The sequence below is a fragment of the Pollicipes pollicipes genome, unplaced genomic scaffold, assembly GCF_011947565.3.
Source record: "Pollicipes pollicipes isolate AB1234 unplaced genomic scaffold, Ppol_2.1 Scaffold_1600;HRSCAF=1878_pilon_pilon_pilon, whole genome shotgun sequence".
NCBI classification, from domain to species: Eukaryota; Metazoa; Arthropoda; class Thecostraca; order Pollicipedomorpha; family Pollicipedidae; genus Pollicipes; species Pollicipes pollicipes.
The window spans coordinates 25,774,753-25,797,676 of record NW_023595962.1 but is presented as its reverse complement, the minus strand read 5'-3'; the positions used below and the strand labels follow the sequence as shown (position 1 = coordinate 25,797,676).

The 22,924-nt window shown below is 48.4% G+C and overlaps 1 protein-coding gene across 1 annotated transcript; it reads left to right on the top strand.

Annotated features, from left to right (window-relative positions):
* The first annotated feature begins 6,608 nt into the window (after positions 1-6,608).
* LOC119098436 (techylectin-5B) lies at positions 6,609-8,828 on the top strand. The gene has a single exon (XM_037221387.1). The coding sequence runs from the start codon at positions 6,640-6,642 to the stop codon at positions 7,867-7,869; it is 1,230 nt and encodes a 409-aa protein (XP_037077282.1). The 5' UTR covers positions 6,609-6,639; the 3' UTR covers positions 7,870-8,828.
* The last annotated feature ends 14,096 nt before the right edge of the window (positions 8,829-22,924 follow it).

The following is a 22,924-nucleotide window of genomic DNA, read 5'->3' as shown; positions in this document are numbered from 1 at the left end:
TGTTCGGGTACTAATGATCGCATAGCTTTTGCCTACATCATGCATGGTCCCTCTACGCTTGGGAATGTAGTTGCAACAAACTGAGAACAGGTGTGTCGGTACATAAATTATACGTCATCAGCTCGACAAACACGATAAGGAGGAGGTTACACGCGTCGTACTCTTTCATCCAGCCTTTCAGTTGCTGGCAGCATGGTTTGTTGACCTTGGATGACCTCGTATGACCATGCAATTCTTCATATGGCATATTGCAACCTAATTTTTGATTAGAATGATACCACCACATATTGTTACTGCAGCAGGTGAATTCTGCGCCCAAAATTATCCATTAAATCCGCTCGTTTTGGGCTCAGCGTTTGTTTTTTCAGGAGACACCCATAGAGAAAGGTCTTGATTTGGACCAAAGTCATGTGCGCTGTGATTATATGATGGTTGTGCATGCAAGTTAGTACTCTTTTTCATATGCAGACATGAAATCTACTCAAAACTATGCACAGCTTTACATTATTTATAAAATAGCCAAAGTTGACTTGAGCTTAGGTCACTGACCTCTCATTTTCGAAGCACTCTAAAACCTAACATGTTGTATCGCGTGCAACAGTTTTGGACAATTTCAAATTACCCACAACATGTTTGCGCGGCGAACGTTTCTGGAGGTCTCTGACATGGCCTGTCACTGATCTGTGTAAGTCAAAACTTGTAGTTGTAAACAGGATGCTACCTTAGATAATGAACAGGTACTGAACATTTCTGGCTGCTGCAGTTGTTCAGTGCTCGGAAAACCGTAGGGGAAAGTCAACTTTCTCCCCGGTCGGGCGCAGGATAAATAATTGACGGAAATCCAGCTGTGTTGGTCTCCTAGTCCGTTTGACCAGGTCATTGTGTAGTATACCGTCCAAACGATCGAGTGGGCCTGGCCAGGTTAACGGATGGGGCCCCGACAACAGCGCAGAGCCCTCCATTCACATAAGAAGTACCCGAACCCCAGTGTGGATGACAATCTAAGAATTGATTGTGCGTGAGCGGGTCGAGAAGTAGGCCCCGACAAGAGGATAAGAAATCTACATTTCAGTACAAAGATCCAATGTGCAGTGCGCCGAACAACCCAGTGTGCCTGAGGATGTTAATTTGATGGACCCGGAACAACCGAGTGTGCCCATACAGGTGAACAGACGGGCCTCCGACAGGAGCGTAAGGCCCTAAGCAAGCGACACCGAATTGAAAGGGCCCTAGACGAACGTAGAAGGCCCACTGGCATGTTGTGAGTGTGTCGGTAGGTCAGCGTAGACCAACGGAACCGATAACCTAAGCAACCGAGAATGTCCCAGCAGTTTAGCATATAAGGCCCCCGGCTGTAGCCTATAGAGCCTTTCCGGCAAATGGAAAGATTCAGTGGAAGGCCCTGATTGGCAAGAGTGCCTCGGTACGCCGGTGAAAGGGCCCCAGAAACAACCTAAGGCCCTCTGAGGAAATGCAAAGAAATCAGGGACTACGTAGAATACACCTTAACGATGGGATTGTCCCTGCAAGTGGGCATATAGGTCCCCGGAAGCAAAGTAGAATCTCTGGACATCGTAAAGGACCTTAACATGCTCTAATCACCACCCTCTCAATAAATGAAAAAAATAAGTTGTGTTGCCTGGAAGCTCAAAGACGTCCAATTTTGTTGCGTTTTTTGCAAATATCCTGCATCTGTTCGGCCGGCTATGGGGCCCTTGGAAGCCTGTGGGGGCCCCTTCGAGGCCCAGAAGAGGCATGGTCTCGTGACCACCTCACCCCCCCCCCCCCTCTTGTGCTTCTGACTTTGGATAGGACTTCTTTGAAATGAAGTGGTTATCCCCCCTCTACCTTCGTATAAGCAACAGACGCGATGCAACCCATGAGAGATTTCCTCTGGTAAATGCTAGGAGAAAGGGGCAGAAAGGTAGGATTAAAAAACCGTAACGCTGATGCCATTGTCGTCATTGGGAATTTTTCACGCGGTCAGCTGCATAGGATGCTGAGGTGTCTCCTCCCCGCAACCGCAAAACCGCAACCTGTACGTGAACTCACTAAGGTCAAAGTTTGAGGTCCTAGGTCATGACCTGTGGATCAAAAGGGGAAAATAAGATAAAATTCCGGGTTGGTCTCCAAAGGGTCCCTAGAGCCTAGATAGCTGTGCTAAGCAAAAGGTCACATGCACGTTTGAGATCCTTGACCTTGTTTGACCGCTTGAAAATCATGGCGACCAAAAGCATACAAGACTGCTTTGAGTTTTGCATTTGGATAAACGACAAAGATTACGCTAGACAGTATTCAATTAAAAGCAAACGTTGACCTGGATCATTTTAGGCCAGCGACCTATTCTGACCTTTAAGAAGTCCATGGAAGGTGTATAATGCGGTTCCTGTTATCAAAACGTTCGAAATGAGCGCCAGAAACTACCCCATACAGCGAGCCGTAGAGTAATAGAACCGGGTGGTTTTGACCTTGGCCTGACCTTCGTACCTGACCCTAGGTCAATTCAATTTGTTCAATCCATTGTTGTGTATCGTAAGAAAGTATCTCAGAAATGTATGGCTTCGTTTAACACTTCGTTGCTGGATCACATTGAACGTTTCCCTAGAAATTACCGCCGATGAAACCATGACCTATTTTTGACCTACCATAGGTAAACGACCTTAGAATCTACATCTAAATTTTGACGTCAGTCAATCCGCTATTCAGCTGTCTTCTATCAATCAATCCGCTATTCATTTCACAAGTAAAAATTATCACGTTGTTTTGACGCCAATTGAGGCTTTCTAGGAGTATCCTCCTCAGGGTGCAGGAACTGATGGCCTCCCTCCAAGTTTCAAACGCTCGTATGTCATTCGTCCATTGATTTGGACCTCTGCCAGTCAGGGTCAGTAGCACCATACGACCGCACACCCGATCATCACCAGAGCTTATGTGAGATCAGCTCGGACGAGTTCATCCCGTTGATTTGCTAGGTTCATTCGCGAAAAATAATACCGTACAATTAATGTCTTTCTATACCAAAGACCTATCAAAACAAATCATGTGCAGCAATTAATGGCTTGCCTTCGCGGAGGAAGAACGGCAAAAATTAGACCCGTTAAGGTGGCCTGACCTTAACTCACAACGACCTTCACTTAACCTTACTCCTGTCCTAGCGTTAGTTTACTTTTGCCTTTGTTCACAGGCCCGTATGATTTAAATGCAAACCAGGGTCTGCTTTGATTTGATGTCAAACATGGCAAAGATAAATGCCGGAGTTCGAATGTGCCCAGGGCTGGTTAAAACACATCAGTGATTAGCTGTCTGTTCGAGTGTTTGTGAAAGAAACATGAATTCGGAGCTAAGTTGTGCAAGCAAGTTGTGACCTTCCTTTGCACACAGAGAACAAAAAGTTTCGAAACGTCTTATAGTCCATGCATTAAAGGGGGTGTCCTACATATGCATGGAGTTTGTAACAGAAATAACCATCTTGAAGGTTATTTGGTGCAGTGCACGACCTTGCCCTTCCTAAGGCTTAAACTCATCTATTTTCTAAACTACACGCCCGCGAAGATGTATCGACCATTTCAGGAAGACCGGTTTGATGTCACCGAGACATTCATGACAGCACACTAACGTCATTCAAATCTTGTCATTCCAATCCATGCAGTGGTCAAGGTCAATCAAAATATTATTGTCGAGTCGTTCACATCTCGCGTTCGTGAGCACGATTTCCAGCCATCACAACCGTCCATTAGCTCTTAATCAATGCAATGCAAGGTGCGACGACGTCAAGCAATGACGTATTGAGGAGAATGATTCCTAAATGACAAGCTGTGCTGTCTAGAGCAATTATTTCCCGTTATAAACAGCCAGATGTCCTAGCTGACTTAATTTGATTGTATGTCCAGCTTGCATTAATACACGCTCGGGTGAGCGGTCAAATTTACCCTCTCCCCAAGGGTTTTCCAAAATGACTTCTGAACGGACGGCTACGTCGCGCCAAATTTTGCACAGCTGTGGAAATTTAAATAGAGCACGGAATGTTATCAAACATCTAGATGTACCTTGTAATCTCGCTGATCTATGGCAGGTCGAAATCAAGCCATGATTTCAACGAAGGCAATTTCTCGGGAGCCGTTCAATCTGATCCATCAAGGGAGTGTTAGACGAAACCATACATCTCTGAGGTGCTTTCTTAGACCACGCAACAATTGAATGAATAAGTTAAATTGACTAAAGGTCAGTTAAAAAGGCCATACCATGGTCAAAGTCAGCCTGCTGTATTGCTCTAGGGCTTGCTGTATGTGATAGTCTTGGGTGCTCATTTGGAATCTGTTGACAATAGGAACCCCATTATACACCTTTGATAGGCTTCTCAAAGGTCAACATAGGTCACTGACCTAGAATGACCCACGTCAATTTTTTAGGAACATACTGCCTGGCGTAATCTATGTCGCTTGACCAAATGCAAAACTCAAAGCGGCCTTGTAAGATTGTGGTCACCATGACCTTCAAAACATTAAACGAGGTCACTGACCTTAGATATGCATGTGACATTTTGCCTAGGACAATAATCTAGGTTCCCGTTGGAGACCAACCTGTAACTTGACCTTGTTTGTCCTTATTGGACCCGAAAGTCATGACCTAAGGACCTACAACTTAAACGTATGTGAGTTCATATACAGGTCAACACACCCTGTGAGTTTGGTGTCCCAGCTCTTTTAGTTCCTGAGATCTCAAAGCGGTCAAATTGACCCCCAATCCGAGCAAAGGGTACCCAACCGGCCACCCGGGCGCGTGTTAATATCAACTGTGCAGCATTCCGTTGAAATGCACAGATCTACGCTCCACAAAATAATGGTAACTTAGTAACAACTGAGTTGAAAAAACCGGATAGATGGTCTTCATTTTTCGCCTCGTAAAAGAGGCGTGCATTAAGCACAAATGTTGGTTGCTTTTGAGGTTTTTCATTCGACCTCTGGCATTGGCGGCCAATTCTAGCGATCGATTGATGAAGACCATCTATTCCTAAGACTGTAGCTTATAGGATTAGGAACTTTGGTTGCTATGACGTAAGGTTATGGGATCAGGACTACATCTTGTCTTATCAATTGAACGGTGCCATAATTATATTTTGCTATATCAAGAGGAGGTAATGTTGACCCACAACTGACCGTGGTTGACCGCGGAATGTCACAGGCGGTGCAGGCTGATGTCGACCTGCGCGCACTTTCACCATCATTCCAAGATGATTGAATACCCAAACATGACGTTCGCTGTCAGTGAATTGCGAAAAAAACAGCACCGGTGCCAAAAATGGCACAGCAATCTAGAGATGAACGAATACCAAACTGCACGCACTACACCAGATCTCAGTTCTGTGGAAGCCAGCGTAATTCATATATTTTCAGCTATGCCAAAATGTACGATGCCGCCTTAAATCGTTTTCAGTTACCGTAGATACTGCCCGAGCAGTTGCATGCTCCCAAAGGTACATTTGCGAATGCTTGATACACGATCACCAACTGGTACAGCACCAAGTCATAGGTAAAGCCAGATTAGGATCAGCCAGCCGTGCCTAACCAACGGTACTGAAGTGGAAATGCGAACAACTTTAGCAGAGTTAACAGTACGCACTATCTGCTGCTACGCACACACACGCACGCAGTTCGTACATGCACGCAGTAAAGATGGAAGAGAAAGATGGCTCAGGAAGTCCCTGGTTAATCTAACAAGACGACGGATTTTGTGCAGGATTCTTTCGAGTCCCCTACGGTGGGTTTCGACTGCCCCTGACCGAACTCACCCCACCACCGGTGGGTGGAGCAGAAGGCAGGCGCTGTAACGAAATGAGCCATCGCGATGGACCTGCAGCTCATGATCCCTGAACACCTGGGGCTGAAGGACTTTCTTGTTGATGTCAAATGCAACGCATGAAAATCAGTTCCGGGCACAATGGCAGTTCAAAAATGGATCGTGCACACGGTGCCGTTGGTTTACGTTTCTGTAACGATTTACAAACGTGGTCACGCATCGCGACGGGTCAAAATGTTTCAGGGCATACTTCGGTCAACACTGCTCTAAACCATGGGAATCCAGGACATACCAATGTTAATCACCCAAGTTTTCGGAAAGGTTGTGATGGAATACAGCCTAGCTGTGGTCTGAGCAGGGCTGGACCTTCTAAGTGAATCATCAACACGAGCTCACCATCGCTGACTTCCCGACGTGATGTCAACAGTTGTAAACATGGCTGCTCATGCTCGGGTTCGGCACGCTCGTGACGCAGTCCAGATTCCACCGGCTCTCTGGGCCTCCGTCACGTGTTTATGTTTGGAAATACCAGACACCGGAGTGCCTCCTTACTAGATGTTTACGCTCTGAAGACGACACCAGCCACGACAAACCAAGCATGCTGGCTCACATGTCAAGATGAAAGGTCTGCTGCCCTGGAACGGCCCAAGCTATGTGTTTATGTCTGTCTAGCGGTGTGAAGCCCAGCCGTGTCAGAATCGTACACGACACGAGCTGTAAACAAAGCGGTCTGCGGAAAACCAGACTGTCTGAGCTGTGGACGTTAACAAACTGTCGGTATATAATAAGAGCCGGCGGTGCGGAGGGCAGAGTTAGACAAAAGCAGCAGCAGCGGCGGTCAAGATGCGGCTCCTCGTGTACTTTCTGCTGGTGTGCAGTGTTCTGTGCGCAGACGGCACCGAAGCTCACGACATCCCGTTGAAGAGCAGCATCGGGACAGAGCCGGAGGACGGCTACGGCACGCCCAGCATCCTGCGGAGGATGGAGGAGCGTCTGATCCAGATGGCGGCGAGGCTGGAGACGCTGACACACACGGTGGACACGCAGCTGGCGCAGCTGGACAACAGCGTGCTGCAGCTGTACAGGGAGGTGGGCAGCAGTCGGCTGACAGAGACCCTGGCCGAGCTCAGGCAAGCCGCGCTTGCAGTGAAGGCGCCCGCCGCTACCGCCGCCACCAGCCCGCCCGACCTCGCGGACACCATCAGCCAGGAGATCCGCCAGTCGGAGCAGCAGCTGCAGGCGCAGCTCAACGACACGCAGAAGCGTCTGGTCACTCTGCTGGAGGAGGCGCGTCCCGTCGCCGCAGCGGCAGGCAGCGGCGCAACCACCGTCATCGTGGAGCGGTGCAGCTTCCGGGACCAGTTCCAGACGGTCGACGAGTGGCGTCCGGCCGACTGCGCCGCCGTCCAGCAGCGACACCAGCGCAGCGGGGTCTACACCATCTTCCCACCCGTGTGCGGCAACGGCGGCGGCATCCGCGTCTTCTGCGACATGGAAACGGACGGCGGCGGCTGGACGGTGCTCATGAGGCGCGCGGACGTGGCCGACCACCAGGACTTCAACATGGGCTGGCAAAGCTACAAGTGGGGATTCGGCAACCTCAGCAGCGAGTTCTGGCTGGGCAACGAGTACATGAACCTGCTAACCAGTATGGACCAGATGCAGTTGCGTGTGGATCTGAAGGCTTGGGACAACGCCTCCACCTTCTCCACTTATACTCCCTTCTCCATCGGCACTGAACAGCAGAAATACGCCCTGAAGATTGGTAAACATGTGGGTAACGCCGGCAATTCTCTAAGCAAAGCGAAATTCTCGACAAAGGACCAAGACAACGATAGCTGGGGCAAGCATTGCGCTGTTCAGTTCCAGAGCGCGGGCTGGCATACAGCATGCCTGTCCTCTACCCTGCTAGGACCTTACAATAAAGGCTCCATCAAAACTCCCTGGATCGGAATCACGTGGAACACGTGGAAGGGCAACAAGTACTCACTGAAACAAGCCGAGATGAAGATGCGACCCGTTAATTACATGACGTGGTGCCATAAACTGGTCAAAGAAGGTGCCATTGAATGAACGTGGTGTCATGCCAGGCGTTTGATCAGAAGACGAACAGACTCGTGGCGTTGTTCTTATGTGCTTGCGCTTTGCTAATTCCTCAGGCATGCTGGCCAATGGGCATTTCAGGCAATGCATGATTTGTTTTGTAACCAACAACAGTACACAAATACATTGGTTGAGCATATGTACAATGGCATCAGTCGAGGACATTGGTTGAGCATGTGCAGGACCAGGTGTAACCAGGTATGCTAGATAGTGTACCGTCCAAGTGAAATATTCGTGGCTTTCAATATAACCTTCTGTGATTTTGCTTAAGCCATATGATAAATATGGTGACGTTAATATAAAGATTGCAGTATGGGTCTAATGGTGCCCAAATTACTTATCCAAACGTACAATGGATAAGACTGCGCCCTAGTTGCATTCCTTCCTGGAGGCTAATGTGAAAGATGAAGTGATTAGATCAGCAGGTCACTGCATGCTGATCAGGAGCCGACACAGATGCACGGAGAGTGATTTACATTTTTGGTGCAGAAAATATAACTGAAAAAAATGTTTGTCGATGACAACAGGTTGAGTCATGATTAACAGTGTTTCCCGTTATAAGAAATGGGGAAGTTTATGGCAACGCGCGTGGTGAGCCAAGCACTTTGGTTTTCGATGCCCATAACTTGTGAACATTTAGGCCAACTGAATTATCATCATGCAAGTGCAACAGACAGGCACAAACGACGGGAGTCTGCGTTAACCCGACGGAAATATACTAAGGCCAGTACTGCTACAGGGCCTTTGGCGGGAATGGACTACAGCTGGCATATAAAGCCGACATGCTCGGTTTTCGAAAGCGCTCATCCGATCAGTTCAAAACCTTTACCAGTCGACTCAACGTAATGAGCAGTGAAGACGAAGTGGTCGAACAGGAGGAAGCCTTTGTGGTCACTGGAGCACATAGGATCATGGCCAAGAGCGGTGGTGGCCAAAGCCCTCACAAACAACATTATCTTTACACTCCACCGGCCTGATCTACCTTCAGATGCCTGTGTGGGGTACACCGTTGTCAAAGGCCGAGCATTTGTTGCGAACCTGATGCGCCGTTTTCACTGTCAGCGCGTCGGTCACACGAAACCACACTGCTGCACACGACCGATGGTCATTTGACGCTCCGCCGCACCCCCCGCCTCCAGCACCATCACACCACTCTGGCGCTCCGCTGCACCACTCGTCTTCAGCACAATTACACCACTCTAACGCTCCGCCGCACCCCCTCCCCCTTCAACACCATTACACCACTCTGACGCCCCGCCGCGCCCCCCGCCTCCAACACCACTACACCACTCTGGCGCTCCGCCGCGCCCCCCGCCTCCATCACCATTACACCACTCTGACGCTCCGCCGCGTCCCCCGCCTCCAACACCATTGCACCACTCTGGCGCTCTGCCGCGCACCCGGCCTCCATCACCATTACACCACTCTGACGCTCCGCCGCACCCCCCGCCTCCATCACCATTACACCACTCTGGCGCTCCGCCGTGCCCCCCGCCTCCAACACCATTAAACCACTCTGACGCTCTGCCGCGCCCCCCCCCCCCCCCCGGCTCCAACACCACTACACCACTCTGACGCTCCGCCGCGCCACCCCCCTCCAACACTACTACACTACTCTGACGCTCCGCCGCACCACCCCCCTCCAACACTACTACACCACTCTTACGCTCCGCCGCGCCCTCCTCCTCCATCACTACTACACCACTCTGACGCTCCGCCGCGCCACCCCCCTCCAACACTACTACACCACTCTGACGCTCCGCCGCGCCACCCCCTCCTCAACACTACTACACCACTCTGACGCTCCGCCGCGCCCCCCCTCCAACACTACTACACCACTCTGACGCTCCGCCGCGCCCCCCGCCTCCAACATCATTACACTACTCTGACGCTCCGCCACACCCCGCGCCTCCAACACTACTACACTACTCTGACGCTCCGCCGCACCCCCCGCCTCCAACACATACACCACTCTGACGCTCCGCCGCGCCACCCCCCTCCAACACTACTGCACCACTCTGACGCTCCGCCGCGCCCCCGCCTCCAACATCATTACACTACTCTGACGCTCCGCCGCACCCCGCGCCTCCAACACTACTACACCACTCTGACGCTCCGCCGCGCCCCCTGCCTCCAGCACCACTTCACTTCTCTGACGCTCCGCCACGCCTCCCGCCTCCAACACTACTACACCACTCTGACGTTCCGCCGCGCGCCCCGCCTCCATCACCACTACACTACTCTGACGCCCCTCCTCGCCCCTCGCCTCCAACACCACTACACTACTCTGACGCTCCTCCTCGCCCCTCGCCTCCAATACCACTTCACCATTCGGACGCTTCGCCGCGCCCCTCGCCTCCAACACCACTACACTACTCTGACGTTCCGCCGCACCCCTCGCCTACAGCACCACTACACTACTCTGACGCTCCGCCGCGCCCCTCATCTTTGGATTGTGATTAAGATGGGCCAAAGCGGTTATCATCAGCGCTGTGACTTTTTGTGACCTGTGACATTTTTAAAGCTCTCTATTTCACCGCTTCGGAGTTATAGCCCTCGGCAATTTTGAGATGCGTGGTTCCAAGGTATTCTTCGGTGCAATTTTGCATATCTGCCAAAAAGTGTTCTGGCAAACCTATGCGTTAAGACGATCAGAAAAGTGTCCTAAATATTTACATGCCGCACGTAAAATCGTCATTGCCCATTTGCATGTGCGAGAGAAGAGTTTGGTCTCCGTTAATAAAAAAAACAACGATGGCGGTCAGCTTGGAAACACATGGATCCTGCGCCGACCAGTCATGCGTAACACACGAAGACTCGGCGCCCCGCCGCAGCCGGCGCTCCCTCCCTCCCGCCCCGCCCCCTCTCGCGTGAATGCTGTCGGAGCCGGAGTAATTGGAGCAGGTGGGAGGGGGAGGTGAGTGCGTATTGTGAAGGTGATGTTGTCTCTTGTTCATGTGCGGCGACTCAGAAGTCAAACACTGGCCCAGCGATAGGGCCATGGGGAAGTGCCTGTTGTTCGGCTGGAGTGAGTGGGTTTATGGGCGTTGCCTGCTGTTTGTCTGGAGCGAGTGGGTTTATGGACAGTGTCAGTGGTTCGGCTGGAGCGAGTGGATTTATGGGCAGTGCTCGTGACAACATAACGCTCAAACGACCCAAGTTGTGGTGATCCGTTGGGAAACACCGAACAAGAGCACGTGCGAAGTTTGAAGGACTTTTTGCGCTTTTTTGCACCTTGACCATTTTTTTTGTACTTTCACTGTTCATCAGATGAGACGCATCCGATTTATATGCAATGCCAAATCTCTCGGAAAACGAAGTTTTCTCGGAACAAAAGCGAGTTTACTTCCTTTATTCGTTTCGCTAAAACCTTGGTGCCGAAATATCAATCAATCTCTGTCTCCATTCCGCGGATTTCTCTCTAAGAAATAGGGCTATGTCTATTGCCTAATCTTGAAATTCAAGCTTCCATGCTAACTATATTACGGCCTTCGAAGGCCTCTCCACACCATAACTCACCAATGTTGTGGGAAAAACAAAAAACCACTTAGGTATTGATATAGCAGGACTGGGCAATGAAACAATGGCCTTCAACCGTTGAACGGACCTGACATATCGCAGGTGCCATCTGGCGATGTTCATTAGGGCCTGAGTGATCGAGTTTTCAACAGCCATTGAAAGTCATCTTCCACATAGATGTAGCACATAAAGTGCTCGTAATAATAAAAGGAGCTATGCAATGCTAACTTGGCCTCTTTGACGCCGTTTGCAACGCGGAGCTTACATCTGACAAATACCGTGCGTGTGCATTGTTTTGCCTTGTTAGCATCGTTGCAAATGGGTCCCCCATTTCCCCTCTGCCTTTTGCAATTCTGTGCTGCTTCACATGGCCACCGGCCGCGGTATGTAGGGCAGAAAGTCAGCGACGGGTCAACCGGCCGCGGTATGCAGGACAGAAAGCCAGCGACGGGTCAGCCGGGCGGCGGTGTGTAGGACAGAAAGCCAGCGACGGGTCAGCAGGCCGCGGTATGTAAGACAGAAAGTCAGCGACGGGTCAGCCGGCCGCGGTATGTAAGGCAGAAAGCCAGCGACGAGTCAGCCGGCCGCAGGATGTAGGGCAGAAAGTCAGCAATGGGTCAGCCGGGCGGTGGTATGTAGGACAGAAAGTCAGCGACGGGTCAGCCGGCCGCGGTATGTTGGACAGAAAGGCAAGCGACAGGTCAGCCCAGTGTCCTAGAATTGCCGACTTTGGGTGTAAAGCAACACCCTATGGGAAGGAATTTTTCACTCCTTTTCCCCACATTCCATGTGAGTTTTCACTCCTGCCTAACATCCTCTAATCGCACATGACAAACCCATATATCCCTTTGTGAGGTTTTCACATGCCATCCAAAACCAAGTTCACTTGAAACCACCAAGCATAAACAAGGCTCCACAGAACCTGTACGCCTATGGCTATTCCTGCCTCACCTACATCTGAATCATGTCTATGTATGCGCAGAACAAGGATGTCAGGTACCTTCAAGCAAGAACCCCAGCGACTCCAGCCGCTCGCATGCATCAAGTTTGGTTTGTTTACAAAATGCATCACAATCGGCAGCTGTGTGCCAAATACAAGATTTTAACGCATCCACAATTTTTGTGGTCTCATCACTATACCACGAAAGCAAAGCCTCGTGCAAGCACCAGCAAGGCCTGGTAGAGAATTTTACTCTACGTATTTCTTTACCCGAAGAAACTTGACCACTAAATTGCGTCACTCCCGAAATGCAGGAATAAGAAATTCAAGAAATGTCTTCTAACTGAATTTAACAAGATGAATATTAGCATTTGAGCACTCATATTAACAGATATTATGTCAAATCAGATGATTACGAAATGTTGCCAAAAGAGTATCAGTCTTTATATTTATTTAGCTACTTTTGTTTTTCTTGGTATCATGCGACTATGATACCACTTTATTCTTCCTTCCTTTCCAATCGCTTTTAGAGGTAGCATCTTGTTCTTAAAATGTTGACCAGCTTCTCAAAATTGAATTTATTCGTCAGCCGCACAAACATGTTTGATATGCAACCAACAGCGAACAATTCACAGGGAATGAAGGAGACAATCTGAAGCACAGACATTATCTTTAACGCTATGTTTTCCCTGTTAAACCCTCGGTTATCTGTATTTTTTTGTTTGTTCATGGCGCAGCAAGACAATGATAATTCTAAGCCTTTCGAGTGCCTAACTCACCAGTCTACCTGACAAAGCCATCCTTATCCTGTCATATAAAGCTTTCGGACAGATCAGAGGCAGCTAATACAGAAGTACTTGACGGCGAAATTTTGCCCTCTGGAAATGTTTATCATACACACCTGTTACCTGTTTCGCATTTTAATCTCGTAGGTTGGTGGACATGATTGATTTTTTATTTGGGGGGGGGGGGGGTGAGTGAGATGACTCTGTCTGTCAGCAAACCACTCGAAATGTACTGACTTTTTGTTTTAGTGGAGCGGGAAGAAGTGTGCCCTGAAAGAGCCAGCAAGTCTCCTGTGGACCAAGTAATTGCTTACCTTACCTGCTTGCAACACATGCTTTGTAACCAAAGCTAGAGCCACTTTCTGCTTTAATCCGTCGAGTTTTGTCATAAGACAAATTAGGATGCCACCAGGCATGCAATGGGCTTATTTTGTTCTCTATTCTCGATTATTTGCCCCAAATTTCTTTAAGTGGCCCCTCATGGCTACTTTAACCAAATGTTTTCCATAGTTGTCATGGTTTGCTGACTGGCAAAGGACTGTGCTGTATACATGCACCATATTTTTATACGGGCATACTCTAAGCTGCATAACAATTACAATATGAGGTAAATATCAGTATTAAGTAAATTGTCAGACCATCCCATTAGAAACGTGAAGGCGACACCTCAAACTTTATCATTAAACATGAACAAACCAGCCTAAATAGATGCCTTTGCTGCAGCTGAAAAGGCAAGCAGCAATGCTGGTATGGTCATGCAAAAATTATGTTACTTTTAGAAAAGAGCGATTGTCTTGTGGAGCATACACATTATTGCCCTTGATGGAGGTTAGCCATGGCAATCAGAATAAGTTGTTCAAAGTGATTTAAAATGTTTTGATTTGTATGTTGTCAACTTTGTCTGATGTGAACAAGCATACACAAATTAGCTGAATATAAATGCAAGTTGGAACTAGCCAAAAATAAGCTTTATCATGTTTTTATCACAAGTGCCGCTGTGATCAGATAGTTGAGTTAAGATACCGTTCAACATATGGGCTACTCTAAGTTAGGTCAAGTTGGTTGAGTGCATCATAGGTAGCAATAGGAATTGTGCAAGAATCAGTAACTCACAACTTCTGCGGCAACACAAACAGGTTTGACAGGATAATATGAAGTAAGGCCTCTTTAGATTTGGCATAGTTGGGCTTCTTTCATGGAAATGAGCATTGGTATTTTATAAGAAACAGTGAAAAAATGCTTGTTTTCCCTGATCCGATCATAGCAGAAGCCAGGAGTATGTCTGTTGTGTTTGACTTGGTAATGGGCTGGTGTGTAGGAGTCCAAGTTTTTTGTATGAGTGCTTTCTGTTTGTCCAATTTTCTGTTATAAGTTTGTTGTTTAATTCCTTTGCTTTGTTTTGCATAAAAAATGCCGTGGAAGGGAAGTGCAAAGTGCAGTATCAAATTATGGGTGGTACATAATTTGTTGTGCTTGCTACACTGTCATGAAATTGCAATGCTTTAATGTATTCTGTTTCGCTGTACTGGCCTAAGATGTTTAAAAACAAAGCAGTTTTGTCATATTTAGGATATTACGTCCATGCCAATTTGAAAAAGATGTTTTTGCTTGCTGAAGTATTAGTCACTAGCACATAGGTTCGATCTTTTGTGAATATAATTTTCCACTCCCGCACGCTCTTTTTCCAATGGAATTTTTCACTTCCACCCTAGTTCGAAAGCGATTCTACCTCACTGGGTCAGCCGGCCGCGGTATGTGAAACAGAAAGCCAGCGACGGGTCAGCCGGCCGCGGTATGTGAAACAGAAAGCCAGCGACGGGTCAGCCCGGCGGTATGTAAGACAGAAAGCCAGCGACGGGTCAGCCCGGCGGTATGTGAAACAGAAAGCCAGCGACGGGTCAGCCCGGCGGTATGTGAAACAGAAAGCCAGCGACGGGTCAGCCCGGCGGTATGTAAGACAGAAAGCCAGCGATGGGTCAGCCCGGCGGTATGTAAGACAGAAAGCCAGCGACGGGTCAGCCGGCCGCATAAGACGTGTGAGCGCACAGGCCGCGCCGGAAGGGGCGGCTGCGAGCCCGGTCAACAAGACCATCAGGGTGAGACGCCCTGGCCAAAACGTAGGATGCGGGCCAGGATCAACGCGCACCACGCCCCAGGAGTTAAAAGCATGTCCGGCGCAGGAGGTAGCCGGGGAGTGGGACATCGGGCGGAGCCGCGTGCCACGCCCGTCGCGTGTCCGCCGCGCCGGGGTCGCCGGACTGCCAGCAAGCGAAAGACCCCTGCAGAGGCGGGCGGCAGGCTAGAGCCGAGCCAGCTAATCGACGGCCAGTCGTGCGGGCAGGCTGGGAGCCCGAGGCCGAGCTCGACCCCGAGCCCCAGCCAATCAGTTTGCAGCTAAACGCCATGACAGTGCATCGTCAGAGCCGGGCACCACCCCGGTGATGCCCGGCATCACCCCGGTGCACACCGGCGCTCGCCATCCGAGGCCCTGGGCCTATCCTGGGCCGAGAAAGAGCGCATCCAACATGGACCTGAGCACGAGCGTGGACGGGAGCGAGCTTAGCTGATGGCCGGAAGCTCGAAGGCGGGGCAATGAGAGCAAGAGCGGCGACAGCGTCACATTCGGGAAGAAATCAGCACTCGGGCTTGGAGACCTCTCAGTGGACGGAAGCGCTCAAAGCTCTTCGGTCGCCGTCACCAACTTGCGAGTGAAGCCAGAAAGGCAGAAGGATTTAAGTCCGCTTTCCATCGCTTGCCCTCTCCGGCCATGCCACCCTCTTCTCCCCTCCTTTCGCTGGACCCAACCCCTCGCCCCCCTCTCATCGGAACGCGCTGGGCCCGGCTAGGTACCAGATCATTTACCCTGTTTACATGAGCAGCTGTGATTCGAATTGAGCCGGAACCCGTCCTCGATCCGAACTATCCGGCCCATGTATACACTCACGCGCCGTTCCGCTGATTCGAATCGTGCGCCGGAAGAAATCCCTTCCCGTGAGAGGATCATCCGTTCAGGAAAGGATTTCGTCCGAATTATCGGCCGGCAGCTGTCTAAACAAAACAAAAGAAAAATGCCTGGCGCACGCAGTTCTGTTCATGGCCATTTCAGCTTCGTTTGGTGTTGCCGCTTTTCCACGGGTTTTTAGCTATTGCTTGAGACGGTCCAAGTCCAAGATGGTAAAGGAAAAGAGAAAGAAGGTGAAGTTGACACCATGCTGCTAAAACTACTCTTATTATTGAGGGCCTTGAGTGGCTAGCAGCACAGAAATGCTCACGTAATTTGGCCTTGCTAGGCGCTTGATCTATGCAGACAGCAGGCGTCGGCGGTGTTTGGTGTTATCTTTCCGCCTAAAGGTTAGATTAATTTACATCTGGGGCAGGCTCCATGCTTCCAAAAGCCAGATGGAGGTAATATGGTCATTTTGTATAGCTTTGACTTGTTCTCACTTTAATTTTTGGATTGCTCAAAATTCTTCCAGTGAATGCCACCAAGTTTCTTTCATTAAGTTAATACCTAAAGGCCCCAGGAGTGTTCTTGCAGATGTTCCTTAAATTAGGATGCTGGTTGCTTGTCAGTTAAATTTGTGTGAGAAAGTTAGCTTAAAAATTGCTGCATGATATGACGGATGAACAAATATAGATCATTGCAGTCAGCTCGGAATGTGAACTTTTTTAATGGTAGGACCGAAATTGCCCAATGATGGGGTCAGAACAGCAAGAAAGCAAATGTGAACACTGGATGAAAATAGTTGTCATCATTACTCTGCTAAATCCAAGTTTGTGTGTTCCATGTGCAGGAAAACAGTGCATAAACTAACACCTAACACGATGGCACATGCTGCATGGAGAACACGTCTGTGTTGCATATCATCACCTGTTTTTGTACTGGTGATTAAATATGTCACCTTGGTGTTTTTTTTCTGATGGGTGTCTTTGCAGGCCATGAGGTAGGCACTTCAACTGTTCAACAATTCTTGCAGGGAGTACCGATAGTTTCTTTCATTAAGTGAATACATAAATGACCCAGGATTGATTTTGCAGACATTCCTCCTGTGACTTGAACATTTGGTTGACCACCTATTGGCAGGAGGGATGTGCTGGATATTGGTGACTGGCTCGTCAAGGAAATATGAAGTTACATCACACTGGTAGACCAAATGGCAAGGAAGCAGGGGCTAGAATATTTGTTTTTGATGCAATTAGGCTGTTTGTTGCTTGCCGGTTTAATGTGTGTGAGATAGGTAACTCAATAATTCCTGCATGATGCAAAGGATCAACAAATATAGGCAATAGATCATTGCAGTCAGTGCAGAATGTGAACTATTTTTAATGATGGGACCAAAATTGCCCATTGATGGTTCCAAAATGTCAAGAAAGCAAATGTGAGTACTGGATGAAAATAGCTGTCATCAGTACTCTGTCAACTCCAGGTTTGTGCATTTCATGTGGAAGAAAACAGTGCATAAACTAAGTAAACCTAACATAATGCCACATGATGTGCGGAGAACATCTGTGGTGCACATCATTACCTGTTTTTGTACTGGTGAGTAAATATGTTACCTTGGTGCTTTTTTGTGACATGTATCTCTGCAAACCATGAGGTGGATAATTGAGCTGTTGTTATAATTAACCATTTGTTATGAATTTTGAGCCCAGATTGCTTTTGTCATGACAGCTCTGGGGCTGGTTCACATGTTATGATCTTTGGACTGTGCGAACACAGCTGTTTGTGCCACCTAGCCATCAGTCCATATCAGCCAATGCTGTTGACTGCAAGGATATCAAAGCAGTATTTCAACCCTAGTATGTCAAGAAAGCAAATAGCTGCATTCTGACTTGCCAGTCCATGCCAAGTCTAAATGGCAAAGCTGCCCTCAGGTACTAATGATGCATTGGATGGGGAAAGACAACATAGTTACACAATTTTTGCCACTATGTGGCATTCATGAGTCATTTCTGTAGCTTAGCTCACTGTTGCAGGCTGCTCATAAATGCATTAGTGTGGGAGTAGGTAATGTGTTCCTTGGGCTGCGCAAAGTAGATGACATGATGCTGGGTGGCATACTGATATGAGTGTGGTAAGTTTGTGAGTGTCATTGGCCAATACAAGAAAATACTGATTTCCTGCTAGCCAAAGTTTCCCGCTAGTAAAAATTTGCATATAACACTGCTTATGTGACAGATTTGGCAGTGCTGACTGCGCAACTCTTGTGTTGCAAGTGCTATGGCTTGTGCTGTAGCTATAAAGCCTATGAGTCCCGCACAGATCATTTTTCCAACGGAGTCCATCTTCCTCCTCGCCCTCAAAGCTGTCTCGCGCCCACCATGGCTCGTGACATTCGCCATCCATACGCAGAGTACCGGCTTTTTTCTTCTTGTTTTGTTCAGTTCGCCTCAAAAGCGCAGTTTTCGCCCATAATCCGTTCCTTGATTCGAACTAAGCGGGATCGAACTATCGACCGTTAATCCGACGTAAAGCCGGTTTCGCCCATGTAAACGCCCCTCGCCGAGAGGGTTAACGTCGCATGATCTGTTCCGATCTTAATTCGAATTATCCTCGGCTGCCCATGTAAACCGGGTAACTGACGTGCCATCTGCGTGATGACCCGACCTGGCGTTGACAGGGCAAAGGCGGGAAGGGTCCATGAATGGAAGCGGAGGGTGGATAGCCCGGCGTCGGCCCGGCTCAGTGTTCGTGTAGCTATAGACGGAGGGAATTATGGGCGGTGAGTGTGTAGACTTTAAGCTACAGGAGGGGGGAGGGGGGGGGGGGGCGTAGACCTTTAACCTGTACGTCGTAATTAATAAAGTAGACACCAGACAAGGCCGTGTGAATCTGTGGGCGAGGAGTGCACACGAGGAATGAACGTGTTACACGTGAACCGCCATCAAGTCATGTATCCAGATCCTGATGACATACGCCAGTTTAATTCGTAGCCTGCTCGACTCTTCACATAAAACACGGGACGGAGAGACGGACTGCACCAGTCGGAAACATAGCACATCATTTGCAGCACGCACAGTTCCTTATGTAAATATGCATGAAACCTACATTTGGATTCATAACTAACGCGTGACTCGTTAAGTCTTTACAGAAAGTTGGGATCGGTAGGGATGGACTCATTTATTTGGATACGTAGCTGTATGCTTGTGATGAGCACAGCTCGTGCTGTAAACTTAGCCAAAGAAATAAGGCATATTTCTCACTATTCTTGCATAATCGGCCAGTACTTTCTGTAGCAGTACGAATGTTCATTGGAACCGTGAATGATGGACTTTGATCAAACACATAGTTTTGCTTGCAATTCATACCGTTTTGATATCAGTTTGGTGGATATTGACGTCCGCTGCAACGTAAGTTAGGAACTAAGATTAATTTTTACGAAAACTGGAATAAGAAAGGACGGATTTTGTGGTGGACACGAAGCTGTTTGTTTGCGACGCGCATAGTTCTTTATGCAATTGTGGAACAACACATGTGCATTGAGGCTCATTTTATATGAACGGTTTTACAAAATACATCGCATCTGGGTCAGAAAGCTGTTCAAGGCCCAGTGAGTCATGTGGGTATTACACCGAAATTGCACATTTATTTGCTTTCAAGCACGGCAAGCCTTTAGAGAATCAATCGTAATACATTGTTGTAGCATCCTGCTGGAATTGTCTGCGATTGAACTGACTTTTTGACTACTGGCCTCTAACATAACTGATCCAGTACTCATTTCAAGCATGCAGGTTTGATTGCTCGGACCGCACTTCAAGAAGAGTTAATTTCATGTGTACGCAGTAGACAGGTTTATTTTCTGCCCGTATTTCCGTTCCAGCTCTTTAGTAACTTGGATAACGGGCATATGATAGGACGCCAACACTAAATTAAAGCAGCCACATAAATTTCCGGTCCTTCGCGGTGTGGCTAATTCAGGATGACTTCCGGGCCAATGGTTCGGTTCTGTTTAATTTTTGGAGATGGGTTCCACGCATCAGGCAGTCAAGAACCGAGGAGGTGTTCCTGGAAGCTCTTGTTTTTTTAGTTTTACGGATACCTAGGCTTCTTGCTTTGACAATCATGGCGGGACAGCTGGAACGAGGGGACTTTTTTAATAGTGTTAGTGCAGATGATAAATGACTGCCAAATTACGCGTGGCATTCGGCGGCCATTTAACACGCGCCGGGATGACATGGTGAATATATTTCCCCCGGGTATGAGAGGCAATTCGACTAACCTAAGATCTCAAAGACTAGTAGAACTGGAGACACCAAGCTCCCAGGGTGTACTGACCTGAGCACAAATACACTTGTGTCAAGATTTAAGGCTCCTAGGATGTGATGTTTGGATCAAATAACGTCAAACAAGGTCAAACTTCAAATTGGTGTTCAAATTGACCCAGACCATCTCATGCAGCCGCCATGAACCTAGATACGTGGTCTAAGCAGGAGCTCACGTGCTCATTTCGGGTCAGTGACCGTTTTCACCTTTCGAAGCTCACGGTGCCCAAAACCATAAAAGACTTCTCTGAGTTTTGCATTTGGATAGGCGCCAAATATTACACTAGGCAGCATGTTCCATAAAATAAAGTGTTAGTCCAGGTCATCTCAGGTCAGTGACCTATTCTGACCTTTAAGAAGTCCATGGAAAACCCATAATGCGGTTTCTGTTCTCAAAAATTTGAATGAGCGCCAGAAAATAGCCCATGCAGGAAACTCTACACTAATAAGACAAATTACTTTTTAACTTGGCCCTAGTTTTATACTTGACCCTAGGCCAAAAAAATTGTTCGTTTAATTGTTGGGCTGCCTAAGCAACTAACTCAGAGTTACGTAGTTACGGCTAGCATTCTGTTATTGCACCAGATCGAACGATTCCCTAGACATTGTCCTCGCCGATTCCAGGGCCTGAGTTTGACCTGCCGTAGGTCAGCGGCATTATAAAGTACACATAAACTTTTCATATCAAGCAATCTGCTATTCAATTGTCTACATCTCCGCAAAATTTGGCGTGGCTATGTCGCGTCGTTCGGAGATAATTCCGGAAGAACCTTCCAAGGTGAAATTGGCACCCCACCCAAGCACGTGTTAAGGTTCGGTGCCCAGGACTGCCTGGACACCGTAACGAATTCAGGAAAATATTGGTTAGCTTTCCCATGAATGGGATTCTCTAGGCAGCAGTAGAGGACGAACGAGAACACAAGGGTGCTACGACGGATGCTGCTATTGCAGAATATACAAACATCATGAACAGTTTGCAGATGGTTTAACATCAAGCATTGCCGGCGATAGACTACTATGGAAATGAACCATTGGCATACGATATACGCGCGCTCTCACCGGTGTCAGAAGACTGGCGTCCCGGTGACCACTGACCGCGGCGGCAGGTCGACCGCCGCCTCCGGCGGTCGGCCGCAGAGGCGCGCCCAGGCATGCCCGGGAGCGCGCACCAGTAACGCAATACACCACACTCAGCGAAAGATATAAAATGAGCGATGCCTGGAGCATACTGGCTTCCTTGAGTGGATTTGCATATGAACAATGGCATTGTGTTTTCCCACATTTCTTCAGAGCTATGCACACCCTATTGCCATTCTTATTTATAAACGTTTCCGCTTTCATGCTAAAATGAACCCGATAAATTTGCAATTGTTGGGATCTTAAACATTCAAGCATCCTTACTAACATTTTCGCGTTATTGCCGAATAGGAGAGCTGATTATTGCACCATGGGAGATCAGCTCAGGACAGACGTAAGCGACTTTTAAGCAGGTTATTTTGTCTATGACCATCCTACCATAAGGGCGAACCAAGATGAACGTTTCTAACATCACAGAATAAGCACCCGTAACGTTTCGGTGGCGAAAGCGGCAACGCGCCAGATTCCACATTTAAGAGACGCGCGTTCAAAACCAGGCTTGACCAGCAATTGTTCTGCCTGTCTCTTACAAACTTCAAGGCAGTGGTTGCTGACGGCTTATTCACGCTATAAGTGTAATGCAGCATTCAATTCCTTGAGTTTTCCCGGAGGAGCTGTACGCAAGATACCCTTTCAACATGACATGACGTGTCACAGGATGGCGCGAAGCACGCGTCAGTTGGCGGGCGTATCAGGTGAACTGCCCTGGAAATTATGAACTGGGTTTTATTGAACCGGACATATTCATCCCGTTGCTAAAACACGTTATGACTTAGATCTGGATGCATTGTCGTGTGGGCGAAATTCGGAGTGTGATGGTTAAATGGGCAGCCAGTTGATCAAACCACGTCACAACCTATCTAACCTTAATATCAAGGTGAACCGGCCATTCCGGCTTTTGAAGGGGATGATGTTGAGTTAAAGGAAATCAGTATTCGCTCAATGCTCTCAGGCTATCGGGGCCCAAACTAAACGTATCGGGGCTAGGCCAAAGACTTTGTTTGGACACACATATAACCACCTATCACGCGCCTGAGGCCGAACACGACTAGACACGAGCACAACCGAACACGAGCACGGCTTCTATGCCCATGATGTCAGCCGACATTTGTAACTTTGCGGATAAAGGAAGCTGAACTTTGGACCATCGGAACAGATGTGATTTATTGAAAGGCTGATCTTATTTAAGAGGGAGGTGGCGACAGTCAGAAGAGCTCTCATTATACGAGAGCGATGCTCATAAGAGCCTTTATGGAGGGTGCGACTCATAGACGTCACAGGTTTTTCGCAAAGACGGGTACGAAAGGTGTCGTGTTAGGTGAAGACGGCATCAGATCTCAGCCAGCAAATGCCTGCGCGGAGGACAGGCCCTCTTTAGGGG